This window comes from Mesoplodon mirus (genome assembly GCF_964341445.2).
Source record: "Mesoplodon mirus genome assembly, chromosome: 19".
Lineage (NCBI taxonomy): Eukaryota > Metazoa > Chordata > Mammalia > Artiodactyla > Ziphiidae > Mesoplodon > Mesoplodon mirus.
The window spans coordinates 57056789-57082535 of NC_138995.1; the positions used below are offsets into that span (position 1 = coordinate 57056789).

Genomic DNA, 25747 nt, shown 5'->3' on the forward strand with positions numbered 1-25747 from the left:
ATAAATAAATAAATAAATTTATAAAAATAAACCTGGAAATTCTTGAAGATGATTCAAAATTCATTTTTAAATAGCAATAATAAACACATTACAGGCTAACATAAATAACATATTTTATGAAAAATTTTAGTGAGAATAATGTCATTATTTTATACTTTTGCAAACTTCCTCAAAGTCCAGCATAACAGAAGACAGTTGGATCCTCCTGGCTGCTTCTGCATGCAATCTGCTGTGATATCACATGCCATGCAGCTTCTGGAAAACCCCACCTGGCACTCATGGGAGAATGAAGTGAAAAAGGCAGAAAATGTCTCGGTATGAAAATTTGACCTCGCGGACCCCCTGAGATGGTCTCAGGAACCAGTGCCCAGGTCACACTTTGAGAACTGCTGGCTGAACTTATTTAATGCTCACAATGATGCTAGGAGGTGGGTACTAAAATGAAATTATCCCTGATTTACAAGGGAGAAGGCCCAGAGTGGTGAAGTTACTTGTCCAAAGTCACACAGCAGTAAGAGGTAGAGCTGCAGTCTGAACCCCAGAAATTAGGCTCTTAACCTCAACAAGATCTGTGTGTGTGTGTGTGTGTGTGTGTGTGTGATCATAAATTGTATAGTATGAGTGCACTTCTCAAGGCCTGGCATGGCACCTGCCCAGGTCACACAGCCAGGAAGTAGCATCAGGAGTTAAGAGCCAGTGCTCTGAGCTTGAATCCCTTACCCTGATACCCTAACAAGTCTCTCTGGGAAGAAACAGGAAAATATTATTAGCTGACAGACCATCACCAACAGGCTATCTAGTCTCTCTATGCCTCAGTTTTGTGTGTGTGTGTGTGTGTGGTTTTTTTTTTTTTTTTTTTTTTTTTTTTTTTTTTTTTTTTTGCGGTACGCGGGCCTCTCACTGTTGTGGCCTCTCCCGTTGTGGAGCACAGGCTCCGGATGCGCAGGCTCAGCGGCCATGGCTCATGGGCCCAGCCACTCCACGGCATGTGGGATCTTCCCGGACCGGGGCACGAACCCGTGTCCCCTGCATCGGCAGGCAGACTCTCAACCACTGCACCACGAGGGAAGCCCTATGCCTCAGTTTTCCTAGTAAAATGGGCTTAGTAATAGAGCCCAGCTCAGAACCTTGCTGTGGGGAAAAAAAATTAGCAGAACATAAAAGATTAGCTCCCAAGTTGTTCAGTGTGGTTATCCAGAGCCACTTGAAGAGTGTTCCCATCAGCCAGTGCACATGAGGGTTCAGAGGTGTGTGCCTTGGTTCCTCTATCCAACCAGACAGAGGAACTCTTGCTCTCTGCCAGCCTCCACCCACCTGCCTCTCCTAAGACTCCTGTCCCACCTTCATTAGTTGCACTGTGGTCTCCTAGGAGCACTTAAGCACCTGGAAACCCCCATGCCAGGCTGCTGAAGGGGCTTGGGAGAGAGAGGTGTAGTATCTCCTACCAGAGTGGGAAAGGCCTGGCTCAGTCACCTGGGTCCCCAGTTCTCTGTGGGAGGTGCTATAACTCCTTAGTTCCCATTTATGGTCTAATGGGAAGCTCTGATATCGGGGTTCCCGTGGGAGCAGTGGTGGGTATAAGACCCCAGGATCCTGGTCTCTGAAGTTCCTCGGATACCTGTGTCCCAGTCCCTGGGAGGTCCAGTTGTCAAATCCTGCTCTTGTAAGGAGGGGGGCAGAGCTTGGGTGCAAGGTCACCTTCTTGTCCAGGGAGTCTTGCTGACACCCTTAAATTCTCTCCTGGAAAAGAGTCTCTAACACCTGGATTTGTGCCCCTGGAGGGGGCACCGACGTCTGGGTCTCCACCCCTAAAAGAGACTCAGGTGCAAGGTGCCCGCCTTATCCCGAGGGGCTGCTGGGGTGCCGGGTTCTCTTGGGGAAGATGGGATGATAGTCCCTCCCAGTGGGGTATAGAGATGGTGCCCGGACTCTGGTGTTCTTCTCTCGGGGTGGGGAAGCTGACTTCGACGTTCTCGTTCTGGTGGGGTGAGGGGACTCGGACATCAGAGCAGCCCGGGACTCCCTTGCTTGGAACCCCCTACCACGGAAAAGGCCAGAGTGGCTGGAGCTGGGCTGGACCCAAGGGCGGAGTCTGTGGGCGTGGCTCCAGCAGGCCCCGCCCCCGCCCGCCAGCGCTGTCCCCGCATCTCGAAGTCTGCGAGGCCTCGGTGGGCGCTGAGAGCCTAGCGCCACAGCCCGCGCGACTCGCCGAGCCCGGCCCGCCCCGGGGTCTATGGGGCCGCTCCTCTGCTGCGCCGCCCGGCCGGCCCCACGCCGTGCCCGGAGCCTGACCCGTGGCCAGGTAAAGAGGCTGTGGGTACTGCGGGAAGGGAACGCTTGGGGGCTGGCATGAGAGGACAGGGAACTCCTGGGTCCTGGAGGAAAAGGGGACCGGAACTCCAGTGTGCTGGGAGCTAGGGCATCGGAACGCCTGTATCCCGAGGCTGAGGGAGGGGGCGCACAGATGTTGGGTCCTGGAGAAATAGGGGGCTGGGGGATCTGGACGCCAAGGTCTAGGGCATCGGGACACTTGGTTGGGGAGGCTTGGGGACGGTGTGGATATGGGGAGCGGGGGTGGATCCTGAATGCCTAGTCCTGGAGGAATGAAGACCTAATTCAACACGTTCCTTGTTCTGGGGGATCTGGAAACTAGGACACTTGGGCCCCGAGTGTCTGGTCCATCCTGGGGGCGTCCTCGGGCTGAGGCTCTGGCCACTGCATCTGGGGTTGAGGCTCGCACGTCCGGGCCTTCAGGGAGGAAGTTGTGGTTGCGGAGATTTGGCTGCCTGGACACGTGGCATCACCTCGAGGGGCTGGGGGTGATCCTTGGGCAGAGCATAGGGTGGGGTCCCTGGTCTCTGTCCCCCCTACCTCCTTAGCCCAGCCCGGGAAATAGGCGCACGGCAGATGCAAGGAACCGGACTCCTGGGATGGGCTTCTGGGGGCGGATTCCCCGGGGCAGAGGGCTCTGGGGGCTGCAGCCGGGGGCTCCCTGGCCCCGGCGAGGCGCCCGCCCCCCGCCTGGCTTGGGCATGCTTGGCACGCAGCGCGCGGGCCGGTCGGATCCGTATGCGCGCCGCGTGCGCCTATTGGTATGCGGGAGCCGGCCCGGCGCGGGCGTGAGGCGGGCGCTCTAGCGGGCGGCGCGGGGGAGGCGGCGGCGGGGCACGTCCTCGTCCTGAGCTTCTCCCAGAGCCCGGCGCGGTGAGAGCTGCAGACTGTGTAGCGGGGCCCCCAGGGAGGGGAAACTGAGGCAGCATCTAGCCGCAGCTCCTTGCTGGGACCCTGCGCCCCACGCGGACCTCGGTTTCCCTAGCAGGTGCCCCACTTGCCCCCTCGGGCGCTGAGCGCTGCCTCCCCCTCCTTCCCGCTGCAGGAGACGCGGCTCTCGAGTTCCGCAGGCTGCTCTGAGCCCGCCTGAGCGGGTCTCCGCGGAGATGGCGGCCCCCTACCCCAGCAGTGGCGGTGGAGGCGAGGTCAGGTGCGGGGGAGGTCGCGGCGGCAGCGTCCCTTGGGACTTTCTGCCGGGGTTCGTGGTCAAGACCCCGCCCGGTCCCTGGTGAGCAAAGCTCCGCCCCTCGGGCTGTGGCCCCGCCCCCAAGGCGGTGTCCCGGGAGGATTCACACTCACCTTCTGCCCCGCCCCCTCGGGCCAGAATTTCTTACCCGGAGTTGCTCAACTGTTGTTGTTCTGTAACACCCACCCCACACACCTGGCGTTCTGTTCCTAGCCCCCTTCCTCGGAATTCCTACCCAACATTCTTCTCTCCTCTTCCTCCTCCTTCCCTCAGAATTTACACCCCAGGTTCTGCTCCACGGCGGGGTGTAGAAGTCACACTCAGGCTCTGCCCCACCTCCGGAGTGTTGAATCAACTTTCAACATCCCGTCCCGTTCCCGGGGCCCCAAGAGGCGAGGCTCGTCCCCCAACCCCAGACCCCTGAGTCTCCGGGCCCCGCTGACGCTCCCTCCGCGCCGCCCGCCCAGCCTGCAGGCGCAGCGCAAGGAGAAGTCCCGTAACGCGGCGCGCTCGCGGCGCGGAAAGGAGAACCTGGAGTTCTTCGAGCTGGCCAAGCTACTCCCGCTGCCCGGAGCCATCTCCAGCCAGCTGGACAAGGCGTCCATCGTGCGCCTCAGCGTCACCTACCTCCGCCTGCGCCGCTTCGCCGCTCTCGGGGCGCCACCCTGGGGGTTGAGGTCCGCGGGGCCTCAGGCTGGCCTAGGTGAGTGCGCATGCGCGGGGGTGGGGGTGGGGGTCCAGGCACGCTCCCCCGGTGCAGGGCACCCGTTATCTGAGGGTGCGCGCCAGCTTTCGCCCAGCTCCTGCACCCGGAGGGAGTACAGGATTTGGAGTCAGACCTTTTGTGTGTTCCTATCAGGCGGCTTCTACTGTCCAAGCCTCAGTTTATTCATCTCTAAAACGGGCTCACCAGGTAGGGACGATTTCATGAACTCTGGCCTAATCACAGGCCTGGCCACACTGGATCATACCACCAGTTAATGCTATTATTGTTATCAGGGAAAATGAATCATTATTATCACAAAGGAGAATATCACAGCGCCATGGGCGTGACAGGGGGGACCCAGCCTGGGCCTCCTATCCACTAATGGGCAGGAAACTCCCGCACTCAGACCTGAGGGACCCCAGAGGGAACCTCTAGAGTCTGAATTCCCAGTTTGGGATGCGGGAAGGAGACAGGATAATATGGCAGGTAAGATGGCGAGCTTCAGAAAGACGGGGGTCCCTGTCCCCACTCAGCCACTCCCCACCGTTGTGACCCTGGGCAGGTCGCCTCACCTCTCTGTGTCTCACTTGTGAAATGGGAATCATGATGAAGCCCCTCCCCCACCCGCAGGGCTGAGAAGAGAAGAAGATCTACCAGGTGATATGTATATGTGTAAAAACCCTAAACACACCTGGCACAGAGTAAACGATCAATGTCTAGCAAGCACTGTTATCAATGGTTACCTGCAGGTTTATTGAGCAGCTACTGTATGCCTGCTACGGTTCTGAGCCCTGGAGATCCAGCAGGAAACAAACTGCATAAAAGTGCCTGCCCTGGACAGGCTGACATCCTACTGGCCAAGACACAATAACGAAATGCAATCAGTAATATGTTAAAATATAGAATATGTAAAACACAGATATATATAGATAGATAGATATCTACTTTCATTATTATTCAGACTTCATTATATAGAAGTGTTATGTTATTGTTATTACTTCTATTTTATGTTTTATTTCTTTACTCATTACGAGAAGAGAGCGAATTGTCTTCATCTGAGGTCGCAGGTGACAGGGACAGGGCACCCTAGGCTACTTCCCCCCCCCGCAAGAAGGGTTGTCCTTAAGGTGGGGTTGGAGGGGCTCCAATTCCCCTCCTGCCCTGGTCTCAGGGGGGAGGGGGGAGAGAAAATAGCATTGATTAAACTCGCAATAAATCACCATTTAAATTTAAATAATCCGGCTTCCCAGGCGGTAATTAGGCGAATTGACTGGCGCGGAGAGAATGCGGCATTAGCGCCGCTGATTACTGTCATTACCGCGAACAACATGTGCGCCGGCGGGGGATAAACATCTTGTCTATTGTCCCCAAGCCCCGGGAAGAGAAAGGGGGAAGACGCTGAGAGAGCCTCACCGGCGTCCGGCCTCCCCCATCCGTGCTTGCCGGGATGGCTAATTCAAGACCACTGACCTCAGCAACCTCCCTGCCTGTTCGTGGGAAGGGGGAGGGGCAGGACTGTGCGCGGGGGAGGAACTGCGTGGACTCCCCCTGTACCCACAAAATTAAGAAATTCGGAGCATCTCCTGCTCTCCCGGGTCCCCAACAAGAGGCCAAGCACCTGCTTCGATAGTTCAGATGGGAAAACTGAGGACAGTGACTTAGCTGCCGTCAGAGAGCAAAGCATTGTGCCTCAAGCTCTCTGTAAAGGAGGGGGCTCCCGTGTTCTCCTCAAAAGTAACAGCAGTAACATACCAGTCAGACACGGTGTTGAGTGCTGCATCCAAATTCACTTGCTAATCCTCTCAAAAATCTTCGGAGGGAGGCAATGCTATGTTCCCATTTTATAAAAGGGGAAAACTGAGACCCAGAGAGGTGAAGCTCTGCCCAAGGTCACACAGCTGAGAAGGGGCCCAGCTGAGATTCAGACTCAAGTGGCCTGGCTCCAGAGCCCACCTTCTCAACCACCATCCTTGGCATGCTTGTGGGTCTCCAGGGATGGGTCCTATGTTGCAGGTCTCGGCCTCTCTCTGGGCCTTACTCTACCATCTGTGAAATGGGATGACAGATGTTGAAGTCTAGCCAGGGGGCTCTAAGTCTGGGGAGGAGACAGCCTTGATCTCCTATCAGTGTTTGTCATTCATTCAACAAATGCCCAATGAATACCTTCCCTGTGCCAGGCACCGTTTTAGGTGCTGGGGACACAGCAGGGAACAGGACAAAGTCCCTTCCCTCAAAGGTGGGCCTACACACCTGACATGGTAGGTCCCTTGCCCCCCACCTCCCTGATATCACCTTTCTACCCCTCTGGCCTCTTCAACCCCCTCCCCCACATGAGCCACCTTGCTGTTCAGAGAAGCCTGTTCCCACCTCAGGACCTTTGCATTTGCTGGACTTCCACCAGGAACTCCCTTCCCTTAGAATGTGGGCTTTTCAGTCAAGCCTTCCCTGACCACTCTATTAAAAATGACAACCCTGGGACTTCCCTGGTGGTCCAGTGGTTAAGACTTCGCCCTCCAGTGTAGGGGGTGCAGGTTCGATCCCTGGTCAGGGAGCTAAGATCCCACATGCCCAGGGCCAAAAAAAACAAAATATAAAACAGAAGCAATATTGTGGCAAATTCAATAAAGACTTTAAAAAAAGAGAGAGAGAGAATAGCACGTGGCATATAGTAGGTGCTTAAAAAAAAAAAAGACAACCCCCTGCTCCCAGCATGTCCTATCTTCCTTTCCTGCCTTATTTCTTTCCATAGTACTAATCACCATCTAATACTATATATTTTTTATTTCTGTTGTTTATTGTGTTTCCCCCCTACAGCACCTTGTGTGCTGAGCCTAGAATAGTGCCTGGGGCAGAGTAAGGGGTCACTAAATATTTCTTGGGTGACTATAGAACTGCGTGAGAAGAGGAGGGGGACATCACAACTCACAGGTCAGGCACGGCCTCTCTGAGTAAGTGACCTTTGAGCTGAGACTGGAAGGAGGTGAGGGAAAAAAAGCTAGGAGAAAAGCTGGAAGGAGAGTTTTCCAGGCAGAGGGAACAGCAAGTGCAAAGGGCCTGAGGCAGGCAGCAATCAGCTTGCTAGATGCAGGCCACAGTTGTGAGGTCAGGGGCTCCAGAGAGGAGTAAGTGAGGCAGGAAGTGGTCAGCAGGTCAGGGGCCAGGTCCTGCAGGGCCTCTCAGGCCATGGTGAGGACTTTGGCTGTTACCCCGAGTGAGATGGGAGTCACAGAGGTGGTGGATGTGAGGGCAGAAGCTGGGAGCCCAGTGAGGAGGCAAGTGCAGTCGTCCAGGCGGGAGGTGGGGCAGCTAGACCAGGGTGGGGGCAGTGGGGTGAGAGGTGGTCGGATTCAGGTGATGCAGTGAGGGTCCAGCCTCAGGACTTGCAGAATATGGGTGAAGGTGTGGGAGAAAGTGAGGGTCAAGGTGGATGGTAAGGAAGCCTCCCCAAAAGGTAGAGGTGCCCGAAGTAGAGCTTATTCTAAGAAGAATAGTGCAGGACTCACCTACTGTGTGCCATTTGCACGCATGAACCCATTCAGCTCCAGCCCTAGACCCATTTCACAGATGCAGTTGAGGAAAGTACAGGCAGAAATGCACCCACTCCAGTCCTCAGGCCTGCTCCCAGGGAGCAAGGCACTCTGATTATGGCAGGGGGCTCCCTCTCTCCCAAAGCTAATGAAGTCCCAGCCCTTCATTAGTTGCCCTAGCCCAGGGCAGCAAATTCCTCAGGGCAGTTGAGAATGGGAGGTGGAGGGGGACCCCTGGGAGAAGTCTTGGCTTCTCCCCTCGGCCCCTCAGCGCCCCCTCTGTGTGTGGGGGAAGATGACAACTGGGACAGTTTTGTTCCAGCAGAGGCAGGCTCTGATAAGAAACTCAGCAAATGTTTGTTGAATGAGCGAATGATGGTTGGTCTCCGGATGTGAGGAGGGGCCAGATCTGAGAGTAGGGAAGCGCCCACAGCTGAATCTGGGACACAGGAGCTGAGGTATTTGTGGGAGAGAGGAGGGAACACAGAGAGAGGAGTCAGGGAGTTGGTGGATTTGGGGCAGGGCGAGGCCGGGGGTAATAAGACACATCAGTCAGGGATGCGGACAGAGGCCGGGGAAAGGATGGGGGAACAGCAAGTGGCTGAGCCCTCCCCCTATACACACCCCCCTCCCGACGTGCCCATTAAGGCTGTTAATTGCAGCCGTTCAGTCTGACCTGGGCTGATCCTGTGAGAGGGAAAATGAAGGAATTAGCAAAAATGACAGGGGAAAATTGCGACAATTAGCAGGCGGCATTGTTCCCGCCTGTCACCCGGCTGGTTCCCGCTGCATCTCGGGGGAGGGGTCCCCATCACCCCACCCCCCAGTTATTGTTCCTGGAGTTCCAGGCGGGGGTGGAAAAAGGGTGTGAACAGCCGTGGGGATGTTGGGGGTGCTCCTGGGAGAGGAGGCGTGACCAAACATTAAGGGGCTGGGGGCGGGGCTTGGGAGCTGCGTCCTGATTGGTGGGGAGGGGACGGCGTTTCGCCGCCTGGTGTTTTGATGGTCTGGAAATAACAATAGTAATCACGCTATTAATACTGATCCCAGCTCTGTTTCAGAGCACCTGCTGCATGCGGGCGCCTGGTAGGCCCTTTCAGTCCCCTAAGCCAACTGAATGCTCAACACCCCTGTGAGATCAGCTCGCTTGTCAAACCCACCTGACAGAGGAGGAAACTGAGGCACAGAGAAGTGAAGGCACTGGTCCCAGGGCACACAGCCAGGGAGGAACAGTCCTGGGACTTAACACCAGAACTGGACCCTCAGCCCTGCAGGAGCCAGGTGCTTGGCGACCCTCGAGGTCACTGGCTCCCCAATCTGGGCACGGACCCCTTGCGGGGGTCGTTCTCTGCAGGGTCAGGGAGGGCATTCTGGGTGGGAACAGAGTCCAGGAACACAGGGCCTCCGCCCACGCCCAGCATGGATGTCTGGCGCCTTCTGCTCCTCACTGCGGGGGATGGGTCGGCCTGTGTCTCTGTCTCCGTCTACTTCGTCATCTCTGTCTTCCTGCCACTTTCTCTGTATCTGTCTCTGTGCATCTCTTTCCCTCTGTCCCTCCATCTCTTTATGTCTGTCTGTCTTTACCTATCTCTGTCTCAGTTTCTCTATGTCTATATATGTCTCTACCCCTCTCTCTTTTTAAAAAAATTTTATTAGGGTAAAATTTATATAACATGAAAGTCACCATTTTACAGTGTGCAATTCGGTGGCACTTAGCACATTCACAGTGTTGTGCAACCAGCACTTCTATCTAGTTCCAAAACATTTTCATCACCCTCCAAAAGCCCTGTCCCATTAGCAGTCCCTCCCCATTCCTCCTGCCCCTTCCCCCAGCCCCTGGCAACCACTGATCTGCTTTCCATCTCTGGATTTGCCTCTTCTGAACGTTTCATATAAATTGAATCCTACACTGTGTAGCCTCTGTGTTCAGCTTCTTTCACTTAGCATAATGTTTTCAAAGTTCATTCACGTCGTAGCATGGATCGGTACTCCATTTCTTTTTATGGATGAATAATCTTCCATTCTATGAATATAGCACATTTTATTTATCCATTCATCAGTTAATGGACATTTGGGTTGTTTCCACCTTTTGGCTATTAGGAGTAATGCTGCTATGAACATTCATGTACAAGTATTTGTTAGAGCACCTGTTTTCAATTCTTTGGGGTGTATACCTAGGAGTGGAATTGCTGGGTTATATGGTAATTCTATGTTTGACTTATTGAGGAATTGCCAAACTATTTTCCAGAGTGGCACATCGTTTCACATTCTCACCAGCAATGCACGGGGGTTCCAATTTCCCCACAACCTCGCCAACACTTATTTTCTATTTTTTTAAAAAAATTCGAACCATCCTAGCGGGTGTGAAGTGATCTCTCATTGTGGTTTTGATTTGCATTTTGCTAATGACTAATGAGGTTGAACATCTTTTCATGTGTTTATCGGCCATTTGTGCATCTTCTTTGGAAGAATATCTGTTCAAACCCTTTGCGCATTTTTGAATTGCGTTGTTCATCCTTTTGTTGTTGAGTTGTAATGCCCTTATTTCTTTCTCTATTTCCTTATATCTCTCTGTCCATCTATTTGTCTGTCTTTGTCTCTCAATGTCTCTTTCTCTGTCTCTCTGTCTCTCTCCTTTCCTGTCTCCTATCTGCCTCCTTCTCACCCTTCAGGTCTGAGCTCAAACACCCCCTCCTTCAACAGGCCTTACCCCATGCTTCTTTTATTTATTTATTTATTTTAAATATTTTGGCTGCGTTGGGTTTCTGTTGCTGCACGCGGGCTTTCTTCGGTTGCGGCAAGCGGGGGCTAGTCTTCGTTGCGGTGCATGGGCTTCTCATTGCAGTGTCTTCTATTGTTGCAGAGCACAGGCTCTAAGGGCGCAGGCTTCAGTAGTTGTGGTACATGGGCTCAATAGTTGTGGCTCGCGGGCTCTAGAGCGCAGGCTCAGTAGTTGTGGAGCACGGGCTTATTTGCTCCGCAGCTCAAACATGTGTCCCCTGCATTGGCAGGCGGATTCTTAACGACTGCGCCACCAGGGAAACCCCCCATGCTTCTTTATTTCACACCACCTATTCGATTCTTCATAGGGCCAACAGGCCCTGGCCTCACCCCTCCCTCTTTCTCCAGCCCCAGGCCGCAGGGGCCCTGTGGCGCTGGTCTCCGAAGTCTTCGAGCAGCACCTGGGAGGACACATCCTGCAGGTGAGGCCCCTTCCCTGCCTGCTGCTCCTTGCTGCCACCTGGTGGCCGTCTCGGGAGAACCGCACCCTTTTCTCCAGCATCGGTCCCTTCGGGGAGCCCCAGAACTGGGAGGCAGAATGCTCAGGCTCCCCCTCCTGCTCCCCCCAGGGCTACTGAAGCGCTTTACCCCAGAATAATCCATCCCAGGCGGAGATCCAGATTTCAGAACCTCTTACAGATGCCAGGCCCTCCTCTCCCCGACCCCGTCTCTCCCCACTCTAGTCCCTGGACGGCTTCGTGTTTGCCTTGAACCAGGAAGGGAAGTTCCTCTACATCTCAGAGACAGTCTCCATTTATCTGGGTCTCTCACAGGTAAGGGGCCCGCAGCAGCCTGCCTGGCCTGGCTCAGCTGCCATCTCCCTTGCCGGCCCTCCTCTCTCCTGGCCTCACCATCCCAGCATGAAAAAAAAAAAAAAGGACTGGATCTTTGGTCCCCAAAGTATGTTCCTTGGAACCCCACATGGCACCTAACATGGCTCCTCCTCCCAGGCAGAGAAGGGTTATTAAAGTAAGAGGTCGATTTGGAGAAAGCAAAATAGCAGAAAGATAAATTTGCCTATGAGTGGTTGCCAACTGTACCGTATTTACCAAAACTTGTTTATTCTTAACACTTTTAAAGGATTACAGCAATTCGTATTGGAAGGGTTTGGGTTTTCCAGCTTGGAAGATTTTCTGTGGCATTTTAGTTGACTAGTTTTCATTTTGCCTTTATTTCAACCCACTGTTTCTGTTCCAGCTCCTGCAGCTGGTGGCTGAAGGGTAAAAGGAGGGCAAAGAGAAGCCAAAAGCCCCCACCCCTGGAGTCGTGGCTCCTTGCAGCACCTTAGGCCTTGCCAATCCAATCAGTACAAATTGCTGTCAACTTTTATCATTTTTACAAAGATTTTGACAAATGGTAATTTAGGAAATTCAGTGCATTGGTATTTGGCCTTCGTGAGCAGCTCTTCAGTGAGTTGTTGGAGGTTCCTGGAGGAGGAAGACCCTGAAGGGAGAATATGGACAAGAGGAAGGGAGGGAGGAAGAGTGGGGGGAAAGGCTCAAAGCTGGTGTGTGTGTGTGTGGGGGGGTGTTTAATGAGGGATAGAGGGAAGCATGTGACCCCAAGCCCAGGGTCAGTGGGATCCATGGGAGGTTTCTTTTCTTTTCTTTTCTTTTGCGGTACGCGGGCCTCTCATTGTTGTGGCCTCTCTCGTTGCGGAGCACAGGCTCCAGATGTGCAGGCTCAGCGGCCATGGCTCACGGGCCCAGCCGCTCCGCGGCATGTGGGATCCTCCCGGACCGGGACACGAACCCGTGTCCCCTGCATCGGCAGGCAGACTCTCAACCACTGAGCCACCAGGGAAGCCCCTCTTTTCTTTTTTTTTTTAATTTTTAAATTTATTTTTATTTTTGGCTGCATTGGCTTTCCGTAGCTGCGCACGGGCTTTCTCTAGTCGTGGTGAGCGGGATACTCTTCGTTGCGGTGCGCAGCCTTCTCATTGAGGTGGCTTCACTTGTTGCAGAGCACAGGCTCTAAGGGCGCAGGCTTCAGTAGTTGTGGTACATGGGCTCAGTAGTTGTGGCTCGCGGGCTCTAGAGCGGCAGGCTCAGTAGTTGTGGCGCACGGGCTTAGTTGCTCCACGGCATGTGGGATCTTCCAGGACCCGGGCTCGAACCCGTATCCCCTGCATTGGCAGGCAGATTCTTAACCACTGCACCACCAGGGAAGTCCCATGGGAGGCTTCTGAGAGGAGGGCCATGGTCAGGGGAGTAACTTAGGGAGAGGTATGTACATGGGGACTGAAGGCCAGAAGACCAGTGAGGACGCTGGGACAGAAACACAGCAGGGAGAAGATGGGTGCGGGGACTGGGGAGGTGTGGAGATAAGGGGACTACTGTGAGAGATTTGAGGGATGAATTGAATGTAAAAGTCTGTCTAATTAAAAGGTTCTAACTCTTTAAAGAGTTTGAAAGCCATTCCACTGCTTGTGTCCTGATTTCCATCCTGTGAGTCATTTCAGGGCGCAGTTGTTTGCTGTATGGGGGTGAGTGAGTAAGCAAGAGCTGCGTATATGAAGGCTTACGACACCCCCATCCCAACCACATACACAGCTTCTTTATACTGTAGGCAGGGGCAGAAAATCCTTAATAATCTCTGGGTTTGAAGTGGGAGGGCACGGGAAGTGCCTAAGTTTTTATCCTCCTTTAAAAGGGTTTAAATATATATATATATATTTTTTCTAATAAAAACACACACTGCTTGCAGGCGAGTGAGCCTGTGGCAGAACAGGCGGGCGAGTGACTGCGCGCGCACCTCACCCGCCCCCTGCATCCCCCTCCTTCGCCGGCAGGTGGAGCTGACGGGCAGCAGCCTCTTCGACTACATTCATCCGGGGGACCACTCCGAGGTGTTGGAGCAACTGGGGTTGCGGGCCCCGACCCCCGGGCCCCCCACCCCGCCCTCCGTCCCCTCCTCTTCCTCCTCCTCCTCCTCGTCCTCCTCGCTTGCGGATACCCCTGAGATCGGTAATTCTCAGCATCCCCAAAGAAAGAGGCCTGAGGGTAGCTTAGGGGATGCTGGGTACAATGTCTCCTTTATACAAAAACACTCTTGTTAGAGTTTTGCAAGCAAGTTTTTGTAAAATGAATCAGAGTCTAAATTGAGGTAGCGAAACGTGGCTCCCTAAGATTGCCTGGATCCCCAAGATTTGAACTTTAGAAAGACCCCTCTAGCTGCAGAGTGGAGGTGGGTGCCTGTGGGTGACAGATGGAACCAGGCTTTGGTAAATAATAACAACGTGTGCTTATTGGGCATTTACACGTGCCCTGCCTTTAAGTACATGATTTTATTAAATCCTAACCACAAGCCCACAAAGCAGGAGCTATGACTATCTCCATTTTATAGAGGAGGAACCTGGGGCACCGCATAGAGAGGGTAAGTGTCCCAGGTCAGCTGTAAGTGATTGAGCTGGACTCCAGCCCAGGCTTGTCTGACTCCAGTGCCTGTGCTTCTAGTCCTTCTCTCCAGTGGAAAATTCCACTCCATTTTGGGGAGGGTGTTGGAGATTACCCTTTTAGCTCTGAGATATTGGGGGACTGCGGTTATCGTTCTCATAAATAGGCTTTTCTTATATGGGGTTTGCTTAATACCCAAACCATCTGAACTATCAGCAGTACTTGCAAGCTTGGCGAGATGTTTGTGACACGTGTGGGTCTGTTAGGGAGCGTGATTATAGTTACACCTCAGTTTGAGGCACAGGGTCATCTGAGTGTGAGCATATTTATAAGACAATTCCACAGGGTTTATAGAATAATCTGTATTTGTGTGGCTTATTTGTTGCTATAGCCCAAGCCCCCACTCTGTGCTCAGCCCTCTGTTGGGCAGGGCTGGGGACACAGTGGTGACAAGAGCCCCAGCCCCACCCTCCCGGGGCTCACAGTCCAGTGGGGGAGACTGACCCTGTCCCCAGACAGTGATGACCCAGAGTGGGCAGGGCTGGGGTAGGAGACCCCAGAGGGGCAGCTGACCCAGCCTGGGGGTCAGGGAGGACTTCCTGGAGGACATGTCTGATCTGAGACCTGGAGGTTGTGGCTAGAGATGATGTCAGGAGGAGGCAGTTCTTGCCAAAGTTTTAGGCCATGGTGAGGAGGAGCTGGGCTTTCCCCCAAGGGTACTAGGGAGCCATGGCAGGTTCAGGGCAGAGGAGGGATGGGGTCAGATCTGAGCTTTAGAAAGACCAGGCTGGGTGCTGCTGGGAGGGGAGGTTGATGTAGGATGTCAGTGGGCTTGTAGAACCAGTAGGTGCGTCTGTGTGACTGTGGCCATGACCCTGTGTCTGGATAGCTCTGCAGAGGGCAGGGGTGGCCCGTGTGTGTCCTCTTCAGGACCCCATAACCTTCCTTCACTCTTCGTCCCAGAGGCCAGCCCCACCGAGGTGCCCCCCTCCTCCCGCGTCCAGGAGCGCTCCTTCTTCATCCGCATGAAATCCACCCTCACCAAGAGGGGGCTGCACGTCAAGGCCTCAGGGTACAAGGTGGGTGTGAGCTCTCCGCCCCAGCCTCTGACTCCCGGGTCCCCTCCCTGGCCCGAGGAGAGCGCCTGTATTCATGCCAGCTCTGTCCACGGGCCCCAGTTCTTGGGGATGACAGCCAGAGACAGGCCCTGTGGCCAGGTTGTGGTCCTCCCGCCCCACTGGCCCCGCCTTGCCCTCCTCCGATCGCGCCTGCCACCTTTAGGTCATCCATGTGACCGGTCGCCTTCGGGCCCGCGCCCTGGGCCTTGTGGCCCTTGGCCACACGTTGCCCCCGGCCCCACTGGCTGAGCTGCCGCTGCACGGACACATGATCGTCTTCCGACTCAGCCTGGGTCTCACCATCCTTGCTTGTGAGAGCAGGTACCGGGGTTGGGGGCTGAGGTGGGAGGATGGGGGCGCACTGGAGAGGGGGGTAGGCAGGAAGTCAGAGGAGCTCGGGGTCGGGGGTGGGGGCGGGGCCCTGGGGAGCCGCGGGAGGAGGAAAAGCCGCGGAGGGCGAACTGGAAGAGGGAGTGAAGGCGGAGGCTAGGGCGGGGCCTCTGGGATGGAGGCGGGGCTGTGCTCGATTCCGAGAGACCCAGGCCCTCCCTTCTGCAGAGCTCCGCCCTTCCTTGCTCCTATTTCTCTCTGCCTCTCCGGCCTCTCATCTCTCACCCACTCTCCCTCACCACGCAGTGGGGGGAAATTAAGTAGCGAAATAGTCTCCACTCACCAAGCGCCTCCGGAGTGGCCGGGACACCCCCCACCCAGGAGTGCCATCTGCTTGAATGCCCATAGCTGCCAGAGGAGGGACACTACTATTTTAAATATTCTCCCACCCATTTTACAGAGGGAAAAACTGAGACCCAGAGCACTCCAGAGCCAGGGTTTGGACCCTGAGGGATTCCAGAGCCAACCCTGCCTCTTTCTCCCCACCCCATGGTCTGGGACCCCTTCCCTCCTCTCTGTTGCCCCCTGCCCTCAGAGTCAGCGACCACATGGACCTGGGGCCCTCGGAGCTAGTGGGCCGCAGCTGCTACCAGTTTGTCCATGGACAGGATGCAACCAGGATCCGCCAAAGCCACCTGGACCGTGAGGACCCCTCACCCCAGACCTGAGCACCCCCACTGTCCCACTCCCTGGAAGTCCTTCTCCTGGGCTGACCACAGTCCCTCCTGCTGCCACCTCTGGGGGCTCCACTCAGCACAGGAAGAGCAGCAAGGAGATTCTGAGCAACGGCTCAGGATGGGGGCGTGGGGAGTAAGGGGAACCGTGGGGTCGCTCTGACCCACCCTTCAAAATCCAGGAGGCTTGATGCCGGGTTACCGCTCCGTCTTTCTGACTCGGGCTCTCTCTGCCTCCCTCTCTGTACTTTGCCCTTCTCTTCTCCACACCGTCTCACCCTTCCTGTTTCCCTGTTGCCCCCTCTCTGCCCATCTCCCTGTCCACCTCTCTCCCACTGCCTGTCTCTCTCTGCCCCTCTCACCTCATCCCGCCCCTACCCCATCCCTTCCGGTGTCTCCGGTCCCTGGGCTGGGCCCAGTGCTGGACAAGGGCCAGGTGATGACCGGTTACTACCGTTGGCTGCAGCGCGCCGGGGGCTTCGTGTGGCTGCAGTCCGTGGCCACCGTGGCCATGAGCGGGAAGAGCCCTGGAGAGCGCCATGTGCTCTGGGTCAGCTACGTGCTCAGGTGAGGGTTGCGCCCCTCTCCTCTCCCACGGGGAGCTCAGAACTCCCTCCAGAAGATTCTGCCAGCTCTCCCCACCTTCGGGTGGGGGCTCTTCAGGGAGGGCTTCTAGAAAAGGACAGATGTAGGCAGTGGTGGTGAAAACATGAAGGGGAACAGGGTCCAGTGAGAGTAAAGGCCTGGAGGAGGAATGAGCTTGCAGGAGGCCAGGGGTGGGTGGCGGAGTGACAAGCGCTTCCAGGGAGAAAGAGGCAAATATGAAGTGGCCTCAGGCCCAGGGTGCTTCTGGGGCACTGGGGAGCCATGGCAGGCTCTTACCAGGGGAGGGCCACCACAGAGCAGAGCAGATGATGGGAAGAAGCTGGAGGAGGGAAGGACGTTCCAGGCCGAGGCCCAGCACAGGCAAAGGCTCAGGGTCACAGCCGGACCCGTCCGAGGAACTACAGGGGGTGCTCTGGGCTGGAGTATAGAGTCTCGAGAGACGAAGCTTAGGATGGTGGTGGGGGCACTGGGGAGCCCTGGAAGGGTTTAGGGCTGGAGTCAGTCAAATCTGCTTCTTGGAAAGACCACTCTGGCTGCCATGTAGAGGGAGGTCTGTGGGACAAGACAGGGACTGGGAGGCCAGGGGCAGGTCCTGGGAAACGCCAGGCAGCGCAGGTGGAGGAGGGGAGGCGGCCATCTGGCCATCTCTGGCTTTGCGGGGCCTGGGTCTGAGCCTCTGAGAGGAGCAGCAGGTTTGGAAGAAAGATGCTGAGGTCAGATGAGCATGAGGTACCCGGGGGACACTTAGGTGGTGACATCCAAGCAGCCACGGGCTGCAAAGGTTTGGCCTCGGGAGACTGGGCCAAGCTGGGCTAGAAGCCAACTTGGAGTTTGGGGTCCAGTGATGAGTCCTAAGTGCCTCGGGCGGGGGTGGGGGGAAGTGTCTACACTCAGAGGGGGAGGGGAAGTCTACACTCACAAGACTGGCAGGCAGGAGGGAGTCTCCCCTCACCAAAGGCTGGGTGGCCCGGGACTCAAGCTCCCAATCCCATCTGTCTTGTCCCAGTCAAGCCGAGGGGGGCCAGATACCTCTGGACGCCTTCCAGCTTCCGGCCAGCGTGGCCCATGAGGACACGTCCAGCCCGGAGCCAGCACCCACAGGTGAGCTCACCTCCCACCCCAGCCCCTGGGAGGCTCCGAGTGGCCTCTGGGACCTGTGCTGTCTGGTGCGGAAGCCACTAGCTTCACATGTGGCTATTTACAGTAAGATTAAAATTAAAATTCCATTTCCTTAGTTGTACTCGCCATGTTTGAAGAGCTTGGTGGCCATAGGTGGCCAGTGCAGATATGGAACTTCCTTCCAGCCTCGAAGAAGTCCTGTTGGACAGCCTGCGTCCAGACCAGAGCCTCTGACATCTGGGGCATGGTCACGCTTTGTGGTGGTGGCCGTCCCATGCATTGTAGGGCATTTAGCAGCATGCCTGACTTCTACCCACTAGAATCCAGGAGTATCCTCCTCCCCAGCTGTGACAACCAAAAATGCCTCCAGACTTTGCCAAGTGTCCCCTAAGGGGACCAAACCCCTCCAGCAGAGATCCACGGGTCTTGACCACGGGGCGCCGCTCTATTCCACAGATGGGAAGGCTGAGGGCTGGGGACACGCACACACGGAGCCCTTCAGAATCTTCCTCTTGCAGTGTCAGAGCCTCCAGTGGAAGGAAAGCAGGCCGTCCCCCCGCAGGAGGACAAGGCCCCCCAGCCCCGGGGCAAACCCATCAAAGTGGAGCCCGGCCCGGGGGAGACTGAAGACCCGGAGGACAGTGGGGATGAGGAGCCGTCTGGCCACCTGGCCCCAACGAGGCCCGAGTTCACGTCGGTCATCCGGGCTGGGGCCCTGAAGCAGGACCTGGTGGGGCCGTGGGGCCTGGCGCCTCCTGGGGACCCCCCACCTTCCCTCCTGCACACTGGCTTCCTGCCCCCCGTGGTGCGGGGCCTGTGCGCGCCTGGCACAATCCGCTACGGCCCTGCTGAGCTGGGCCTCGTGTACCCGCACCTGCAGAGGCTGGGCCCAGGCCCCCCCCTCCCCGAGGCCTTCTACCCCGCGCTGGGCCTGCCCTACCCGGGGCCCCTGGGCACCAGGGTGCAGCGGAAGGGGGACTGAGGACTGGAACAGCCCCCCACGTGGCCGGACCTGGGGGATGGGTGGGGACCAGGGCTCTCAGCCCCAGTGAATTAAACGCCTGCTCCCGCTCTGTGGCTCCTCTCTGGGGTCAAGGAGCTCCTCTCTCCTTTTCTTCCTTCTTAGGTATCTCCGCGTGCCCCCCAGCGCCTTCCGCCCCGACCCTCCTCGTTCGCTCAGCATCCCCGCAAAAGCAACCACCACTCGGAATCGGGAGCGAGGGGAGGGTCAGGTTTTAATGTCCCGGTCCTCGGGCCCCGGCAGTCCAGTGCCCGGCCATTCCCCGCGGCCCTGCGGCTCACTCCGGTGGCGGCCGGCCCGCCTCGTCCGGCCCTTCCGCCGCGGCGGTCCCGTCGTCTTCGGGCACCAGTTCCACGTCCAGCTCCAGCTGGCCCATGTAGAGGCCGACGGCACAAGCCCAGAGCAGGCCGGCGGCCAGCACGGCGCCCACGCCTGCGGCCGCGCCCCCCAAAGAGAGCTGCATGGGCCCCCGCAGCGCCGCCAGGCCCACCACATAGGAGGCGCCGCCCCACACCACACACAGGCCGCCCAGCAAGAAGAAGCCTGTGGGACAGAATGCGGGCCGGCGTCAGGGAGGCTGATCCTGGGGACGCAGGCCGTTCACGGGACTGAGGTGGCCTTAGAAAGGGGATGGGGCACACTCAAGAGCGGGGTAGGGCTCAGGGACAGTACAGAGCCAAGGTCGGGGACAGGAGAAGGAATCGGAGGGGTGGCTAGGCTTGGAGGTGGGGGGCTGGTCTGAGAGCAAAGATAAGGCCGGAGGGGCAGGGGCAGGACCAGGCTGGGGGTGGGGCTGGGACAGGGACCCTCATCTTTGTTGAGAAGTCAGATTGGAAAGGATGAGGACCCACAGCCCTGCCCTGAGCCACCCCCTCTGGTGGGTCCAGTGCCCAGGAGGTAGGGATGGGGTGGGTGGAAGGTGGACACTCACAAGTGAAGGTGAGGCCGCTTCCGGTGGCGGAGGAATGAGGGGTTCTAGCGATGTTTACTCTGGGGGTTGACGGGATGGGGCAGGAGTCTACCTTCCCCAGTGGGGGCGGGAGCGCCCACTCTCCCTGGTGGGGGCGACACTGGGGTCTGCACTCACCGTAGGCGGCCTCCCGACCCATATCACTCTGCATGAAGGAGATGACCCCGATGCCTGATGCCAGGAGGCCATTGCGGAACCAGGAGAGGAAGGCTGGAGGGGGTGGGGCGGGGCGGAGAAATCAGCATCAGCCCAAACCCTGCTCTGCAGCCCCCCAGCCCAAACAGTCAAACCGACGGGCGCCTCTTCACTCACCACCCAGTCTGGCGCCAAATCCCCACCTTGTCCTGGCGGTCCGCCTACCAAACCCTATCCCCCCAAAACCCTCTCTCGTCTCCATCTCTGGGCCCCTCCCCACCCCAAACTCTGCAACACCAAAGATTCAAGACAGTCTGCAGAATCTGGCGGAGGATCTAAGATCAAAATTGCAGAACCTAAATCTGAGGACAGGAAGGTCCCAAGAGGTCATCTTGGTCAACGTCCTCCCCACATGTGTATCCCCAAGGGGTGCTCCCTCACTTCTTCCTCAGACCTCCCAACAAATTGTTACCCCCACCCCACTCCCCCAGGCCTCTCTCCAGCTTCCCCCTTCAGTTTTCTGAAACCTCACTATCTGCTGCTGGGTATGCTCTTCCTTGGTGTGGCATTAACGGGGACTAGTCGGGTTACAATCCCCCCACCCCTACCCCATCCTGTACCTACAAGACCAGTCCTCTCCAATCCGGACCCCCACCGCCCACATGAGGCTCCGCCCCCTGCAGCCAGGAGCAGCACGCCCTCCAATCAGCCCAGAGATTTTCTTCTATTGGTTGTTCCCTCTTCTAATCTGCAACTTCCTCCCTCTTCTGTGGGGCTCCACGCTCCCGCTTTATGCAGAGTGGTCGCCTCTTTAATCTGAAGTGGCCCATCCAACGAGGCCCCCTCTTGTAGGCAACTCCCCCGCCCATAGCCCTCTTTGGAAGCCTCTCCCACCCAGACAGCGCAGTTTGATAAGGCTGCCTGTCCTGGCCCGACCAACCTCTCCAATCCCTACTACACCCCATAAACCGGACCCACGGTCCCATCCACAAGCCCTTCTCCTATGCGGACAGACTGCGCTCTTGCAGCCTGCGCTTACACGGAAGCCCTTCTCCCTCCTGAGCCCGGGCCCCGTTTCCAGCAGAAATCCCACCACCATCCTCCACTCGCGCGCGCGGACAGCTCGGCTATGCGGAACCCCCTCTCCCAGCCGGGCCGACCCCAGCCACAGCCCCAGACCTGTCTCATGAGCCTTCCGGAGGAGCCAGGCGTCTGCGCGGTCCAGCTCGGACACTGGGGGCGGCGAAGCCCCAGCGCGGGGGCCGTGGCCAGGAGCAAAAGACCCCCGGGCGCCCCCGCTCCGGGGCCGCGGAGGCGGCAGCAGCGCCCCTCGGAAGCGGAGTCGGGCAAGGCGGGCAGCCCGAGCCCACCACCAGCCACCTCCCATGGTTCGCACTACGGCCGCAGCGCACCGCCCCGCCCCATGGGCCGCCCGTAGGCTGAAGCGCACGTCACTCAGGCCTATCCGCTCATATATTGGTTTTGTGTGTGCCACTCAGGTCCGGTGCGCACTGTCCATTGGTTGAAATAGCGGTAATCCCTCCTCTGTCATCTGTGCCGGTACTGTGCGTCCCACCTTGCTTCTGGGGCTGGACTTCGAATCCCAGCGTTCATTGAGCAGGGGGAAGGCCGGTCTTCAGAAGTCGGAGGCGCGATGTCTTCGGGGACTTGTAGTTTTTGTTAATAACTTTAATAGCCAAAAAACAAAACAAAACTCGTGGTGCTTAATGTAGAACCTTTGCAAAATCTCGAAGAGCCCAGAGGAGAAAGTAAAATTCAACATTAATCCCACCAATGAGCGGTTACTGCTAATACTTAGTTGTACCCCTATTCCACCTTTTTTCTTGGCGGGTGTAAAAGGTTGCCGTTTGACAAATTAATTTTTTTCATATGGTAACAGTCAATCGTGAACATTGACCGGTGGCATTTAATATTTTTCCATAGCATAATTTTTTTTAATTTTAAAATTTTTATTTATTTTGAACATGGTACAAGATGCAAGTTACAAAGTGGTCTAATGAAAAGTAATTCACATCCGGTGCCCCCAGCCAGTCCCCATCCCCTGTTCCGCAGCAAGTTTAAAGCTTCACAATGATGCATTATAAGGACGTACCACAAGTTATCCCAAGCCCTAGATTGTTTCCAATTTTTCCTGCTATAAACAATTTTTCCTTTTAGGTCTAAGCCAATGTCTGAGTTGAGAGGGACCTGATTTAACTGTCAGATTTCAGCAGCCAGCTTCTGCCTCTGGGTCCACAGATGGCTTCATATATGCCCTTATTACACTGTGTTGTAATGATTTCTATACTTATCTGTCCCTGCCATCAGGCTGTGAGCTTCCAGTGGACTTGATCAACAGACCTCCATGTCCCTCCATTCAATATAGGTAGGGGACTTGGTAAATAATAATAGCAAACATTTATTAATGACTTCCCCTGGGCCAGGAATTGTACTAGGCACATTATGTGCATAATGTCATTTAACCTTATCATAGCCCTAGGAGTTAAGGATTAGAACATTCCCTCTTTTATAGAGGGAAAAAAACATAAGGCTCAGAGAAGTGAGGTAATAAAAGTTAATGTTTGTTGAGCATTAACCATGTCAGACACTGTACTCTTCCTTTACATGGATACTCTCATTAAATCCTCAACCCTAGGTAATATGTACCATTATTATCCCCATTTTACAGAGAAGGAGGAGGAGAGGTTAAATTAGTTGCCCTAAATCACACAGTTAATTAAAGTCCAACGCCAAATTACTAGCCACTGTGCCATGCAAATTATACGCATTCATTCATTTAACAAGTGTTTACTGAGAAATTTCTCTCTGACAGCGTTATGATACACATTTGGTATAAATCAGTGAACAGATAAAATTCTCTACCCTGAACTTCCTCAATCTGATAAAGGGCATCTACAAAAAATCCTACAACCAGCGTCATTCTTAGTTGTAAAATATTTACTACTTTTCCCTTAAGATTGGAAATAAATCAAGGATTTCCACTCCCACCACTTCTGATCAAAATTATATTGGAGATCTTAGCTAGTGCAATAAGGCAAGAAAAGCAATAAAGGGCATAAAGATCAGATGGAAGAAGTAAAACTGTCAATATGTACATGTGATGTAATTTTTTTTTTTTTTGGATGCTCGTCTTGTGGGATCTTTGTTCTCTGACCAGCGACTGAACCTGGGCCCTCAGCAGTGAAAGCATGGAGTCCTCACCACTGTACTGCCAGAGAATTCCTGTGATGTGACTGTTTATATAGAAAATTCTAAGGAATCGAAATAACTACTGAAACTAATAAATGAATTTAGCAAGGCTGCAAGATACATGATCAATATACAAAATCAGTCTTATGTTAATATACTTTCAGGAAACAATTGTAAAGTGAGATTTAAAATAATTCCCTTTACAATTAGCATCAAAAACAAAAATACTGGGACTTCCCTGGTGGTCCAGTGGTTAAGACTTCATCTTCCAATGCAGGGGGTGCAAGTTTAATCCCTGGTTGGGGAGCTAAGATTCCACATGCCTCGCAGCCAAAAAACCAAAACATAAAACAGAAGCAATATTGTAACAAATGCAATAAAGACTTAAAAAAAAATGGTCCACATCAAAAAATAATCTTTAAAAAAATACTTAGGAATAAATTTAACAAAAGATGTGCAAGATTTCTATACTGAAAACTACAAGATACTGTTGAGACACATTAAAGAAGATCTAAATAAATGGACATGTATATACCATGTTCATGGATTGGAAAGTTCCTTGCTTTCACGGAGCTTACATTCTAGAGCAGTGATCCCCAACATTTTTGGCACCAGGGACCGGTTTCATGGAAGACCAGTTTTCCACAGACGGTGGGGTGGAGGGGTGGTTCAGGTGGTAATGCGAGCGATGAGGAGTGGCAGATGAAGCTTTGCTCGCTTGCTGCTCACCTCCTGCTGTGCGTCCCTGTTCCTAACAGGCCACTGACCGATACCAGTCCATGGCCTGGGGGTGAGGGACCCCTGTTCTAGAGGGGAAGGCAGAAAATAAGCAATAAATATGCTAAATAAGTAAATTCCAGGGAAAGTCTGGGACACTAGCGGAGTCCAGATAAGGCACCTAACCCTGCCTGGATGTGGGGTCAGCAGGGGGTGCCTAAGTTGAAACTGGAACTATGAGTAGGTACGGACCAGGTAAAGCATGATCAGAGACTTGCAGAAAAAATCTGGGGCCCAGGAAAGATTCCTGTGAGTGTAGGAAACTGAATATAACAATAAAATAAATGCCGATTATTTACCATCATGAGAGAGTTTCCTTAGTTTCTTGTGGGCAACTGTGATAATTATATTGTCTGAGATGACCTAGAGTGTGTAGAGATCTTTTGAATCCAGAAAAGCAGCTCTCTGCTCTCCCTAACCCCAGCCAGAGCAAGGCATCGATAACCTTAACCCTCCCAAATCACCCCATTTAGCTCCTGGGTCACCTTTAATTCCTGATCCTGTGCACTAGGGTGCTATAATGCTACGGAGGATTTACGCAGGGAACAGACAACGTTTAATTTATCTGTTAAGAAAATCACTCTGCCTCTCTTTGGAGGATGGACTGTAGCAGGAAGAGATCAGAAACTTGCAAGAGGACAGGTTACCATATCAATACCTATCTATTTCTCTCCAATCCTTCCCTAGTCCAAACCCTTGTTATCTTTCACCTGGATACCTGAAAAAAAGCTCATTCAATGATCTAAAGACCGCCCCTAAAGTAGATTCTCCATTTATTAATTCAGCAAATATTTATTGATTACCTACTATGTACCAACCTCTGTTTGAGACACTGAGGATATAGCAGTGAACAAAATAGAAAACTGTCCCAGCCCCTATGGACATGACACTATTGGGGAAGGGAGACAAAGGAATAATTAATGTAATTTCAGGTAGTGTCAAATCCATGAAGAAAATAAGTCAAGGTGATGAGGTAGAAAATGAGACAGTGTGGCCGCCAGCCACTAAGATGATCCAGTGATCTTCATACTTTGTATAGTCCTTCTTTGTTTGTTTTGTTCGTTTATTTATTTATTTATTTATTTATTTATTTATTTATTTATGGCTGCATTGGGTCTTTGTTGCTGTGTGCAGGCTTTCTCTAGTTGTGGCGAGCGGGGGCAACTCTGTTGCGGTACGCGGGCTTCTCACTGCAATGGTTTCTCTTGTTGCGGAGCATGGGCTCTAGGCATGTGGGCTTCAGTAGTTGTGGCGTGTAGGCTTAGCTGCTCTGTGGCATGTGGTATCTTCCTGGACCAGGGCTTGAACCTGTGTCCCTCCCCTGCATTGGAAGATGGATTCTTAACCACTGTGCCACGAGGGAAGTCCCTGTTTTGTTTTGTATTTTAATTTATTTGGCTGCGCCCGATCTTAGCTGCAGCACGCGGGATCTTCGTTGCCACGTGCAGGATCTGGTTCCCTGACCAGGGATCGAACCCGGGCCCCCTGCATTGGGAGCACAGAGTCTTAACCACTGGACCACCAAGGAAGTCCCCGGAAAAGGTTTTAAATGAGCATCAAGTGATGTTTCTCCCCAGCTTAAACCATCCTATGAGGGTGAAGATCTTCCACAGCTTTCCATCACCCACCAGAACCATGGCTGCAAGGCCGGCTAGGCCAGGCCCCTGTCGACCTCTGCTCCTTCCTCTCCTACTGGGAAGAGCTTGGATTTTATGGAGGGAGAGGCAGGTTGGGGGATTAAACTTGGGGAAGGAATTCAAACGGGCTGTACTAGATAGTCTGCCTGCTGGCAATGAATGCT

At 54.5% G+C, this 25747-nt stretch overlaps 2 protein-coding genes across 5 annotated transcripts; one reads left to right on the forward strand and one right to left on the reverse strand.

Moving 5' to 3' along the window:
• Positions 1 to 2140: 2140 nt before the first annotated feature.
• NPAS1 (neuronal PAS domain protein 1) lies at positions 2141 to 18904 on the forward strand. 4 transcript variants are annotated; one of them, XM_082606009.1, is made up of 12 exons: positions 2217 to 2302; positions 3377 to 3559; positions 3985 to 4220; positions 10880 to 10953; positions 11215 to 11304; positions 13323 to 13497; positions 14890 to 15005; positions 15208 to 15365; positions 15970 to 16076; positions 16528 to 16675; positions 17721 to 17815; positions 18352 to 18904. In XM_082606009.1, exons 2-12 carry the CDS (start codon positions 3438 to 3440, stop codon positions 18813 to 18815), a joined length of 1785 nt encoding a protein of 594 aa, XP_082462135.1. In that variant the 5' UTR covers positions 2217 to 2302; positions 3377 to 3437; the 3' UTR covers positions 18816 to 18904. The 4 variants fall into 4 exon arrangements, with proteins under 4 accessions (XP_082462133.1, XP_082462136.1, XP_082462134.1 ...); XM_082606007.1 differs by lacking the exon at positions 3377 to 3559 and having other exon boundaries at positions 2141 to 2302; positions 3791 to 4220; XM_082606010.1 differs by lacking the exon at positions 3377 to 3559 and having other exon boundaries at positions 2141 to 2302; positions 3791 to 4220; positions 16575 to 16675; positions 18352 to 18438.
• A 145-nt stretch (positions 18905 to 19049) lies between these two features.
• Positions 19050 to 21380, reverse strand: TMEM160 (transmembrane protein 160). Its single transcript, XM_082606011.1, has 3 exons — positions 21139 to 21380; positions 19942 to 20034; positions 19050 to 19397 (listed from the first exon to the last, which is right to left on the reverse strand). Exons 1-3 carry the CDS (start codon positions 21344 to 21346, stop codon positions 19132 to 19134), a joined length of 567 nt encoding a protein of 188 aa, XP_082462137.1. The 5' UTR covers positions 21347 to 21380; the 3' UTR covers positions 19050 to 19131.
• Between the last annotated feature and the right edge of the window lie 4367 nt (positions 21381 to 25747).

Coding starts and splice junctions, on each gene's coding strand:
- NPAS1 (XM_082606007.1), top strand. CDS start 2,234: ATGGGGCCGCTCCTCTGCTGCGCCGCCCGGCCGGCCCCACGCCGTGCC. Junction 11,305..13,322: donor TTTATCTGGGTCTCTCACAG/GTAAGGGGCCCG, acceptor CTTCGCCGGCAG/GTGGAGCTGACGGGCAGCAG. Junction 15,366..15,969: donor ATCCTTGCTTGTGAGAGCAG/GTACCGGGGTTG, acceptor CCCTGCCCTCAG/AGTCAGCGACCACATGGACC.
- TMEM160 (XM_082606011.1), bottom strand. CDS start 21,346: ATGGGAGGTGGCTGGTGGTGGGCTCGGGCTGCCCGCCTTGCCCGACTC. Junction 20,035..21,138: donor CCGGAAGGCTCATGAGACAG/GTCTGGGGCTGT, acceptor CACCCCCTCCAG/CCTTCCTCTCCTGGTTCCGC. Junction 19,398..19,941: donor GGGTCGGGAGGCCGCCTACG/GTGAGTGCAGAC, acceptor TCTGTCCCACAG/GCTTCTTCTTGCTGGGCGGC.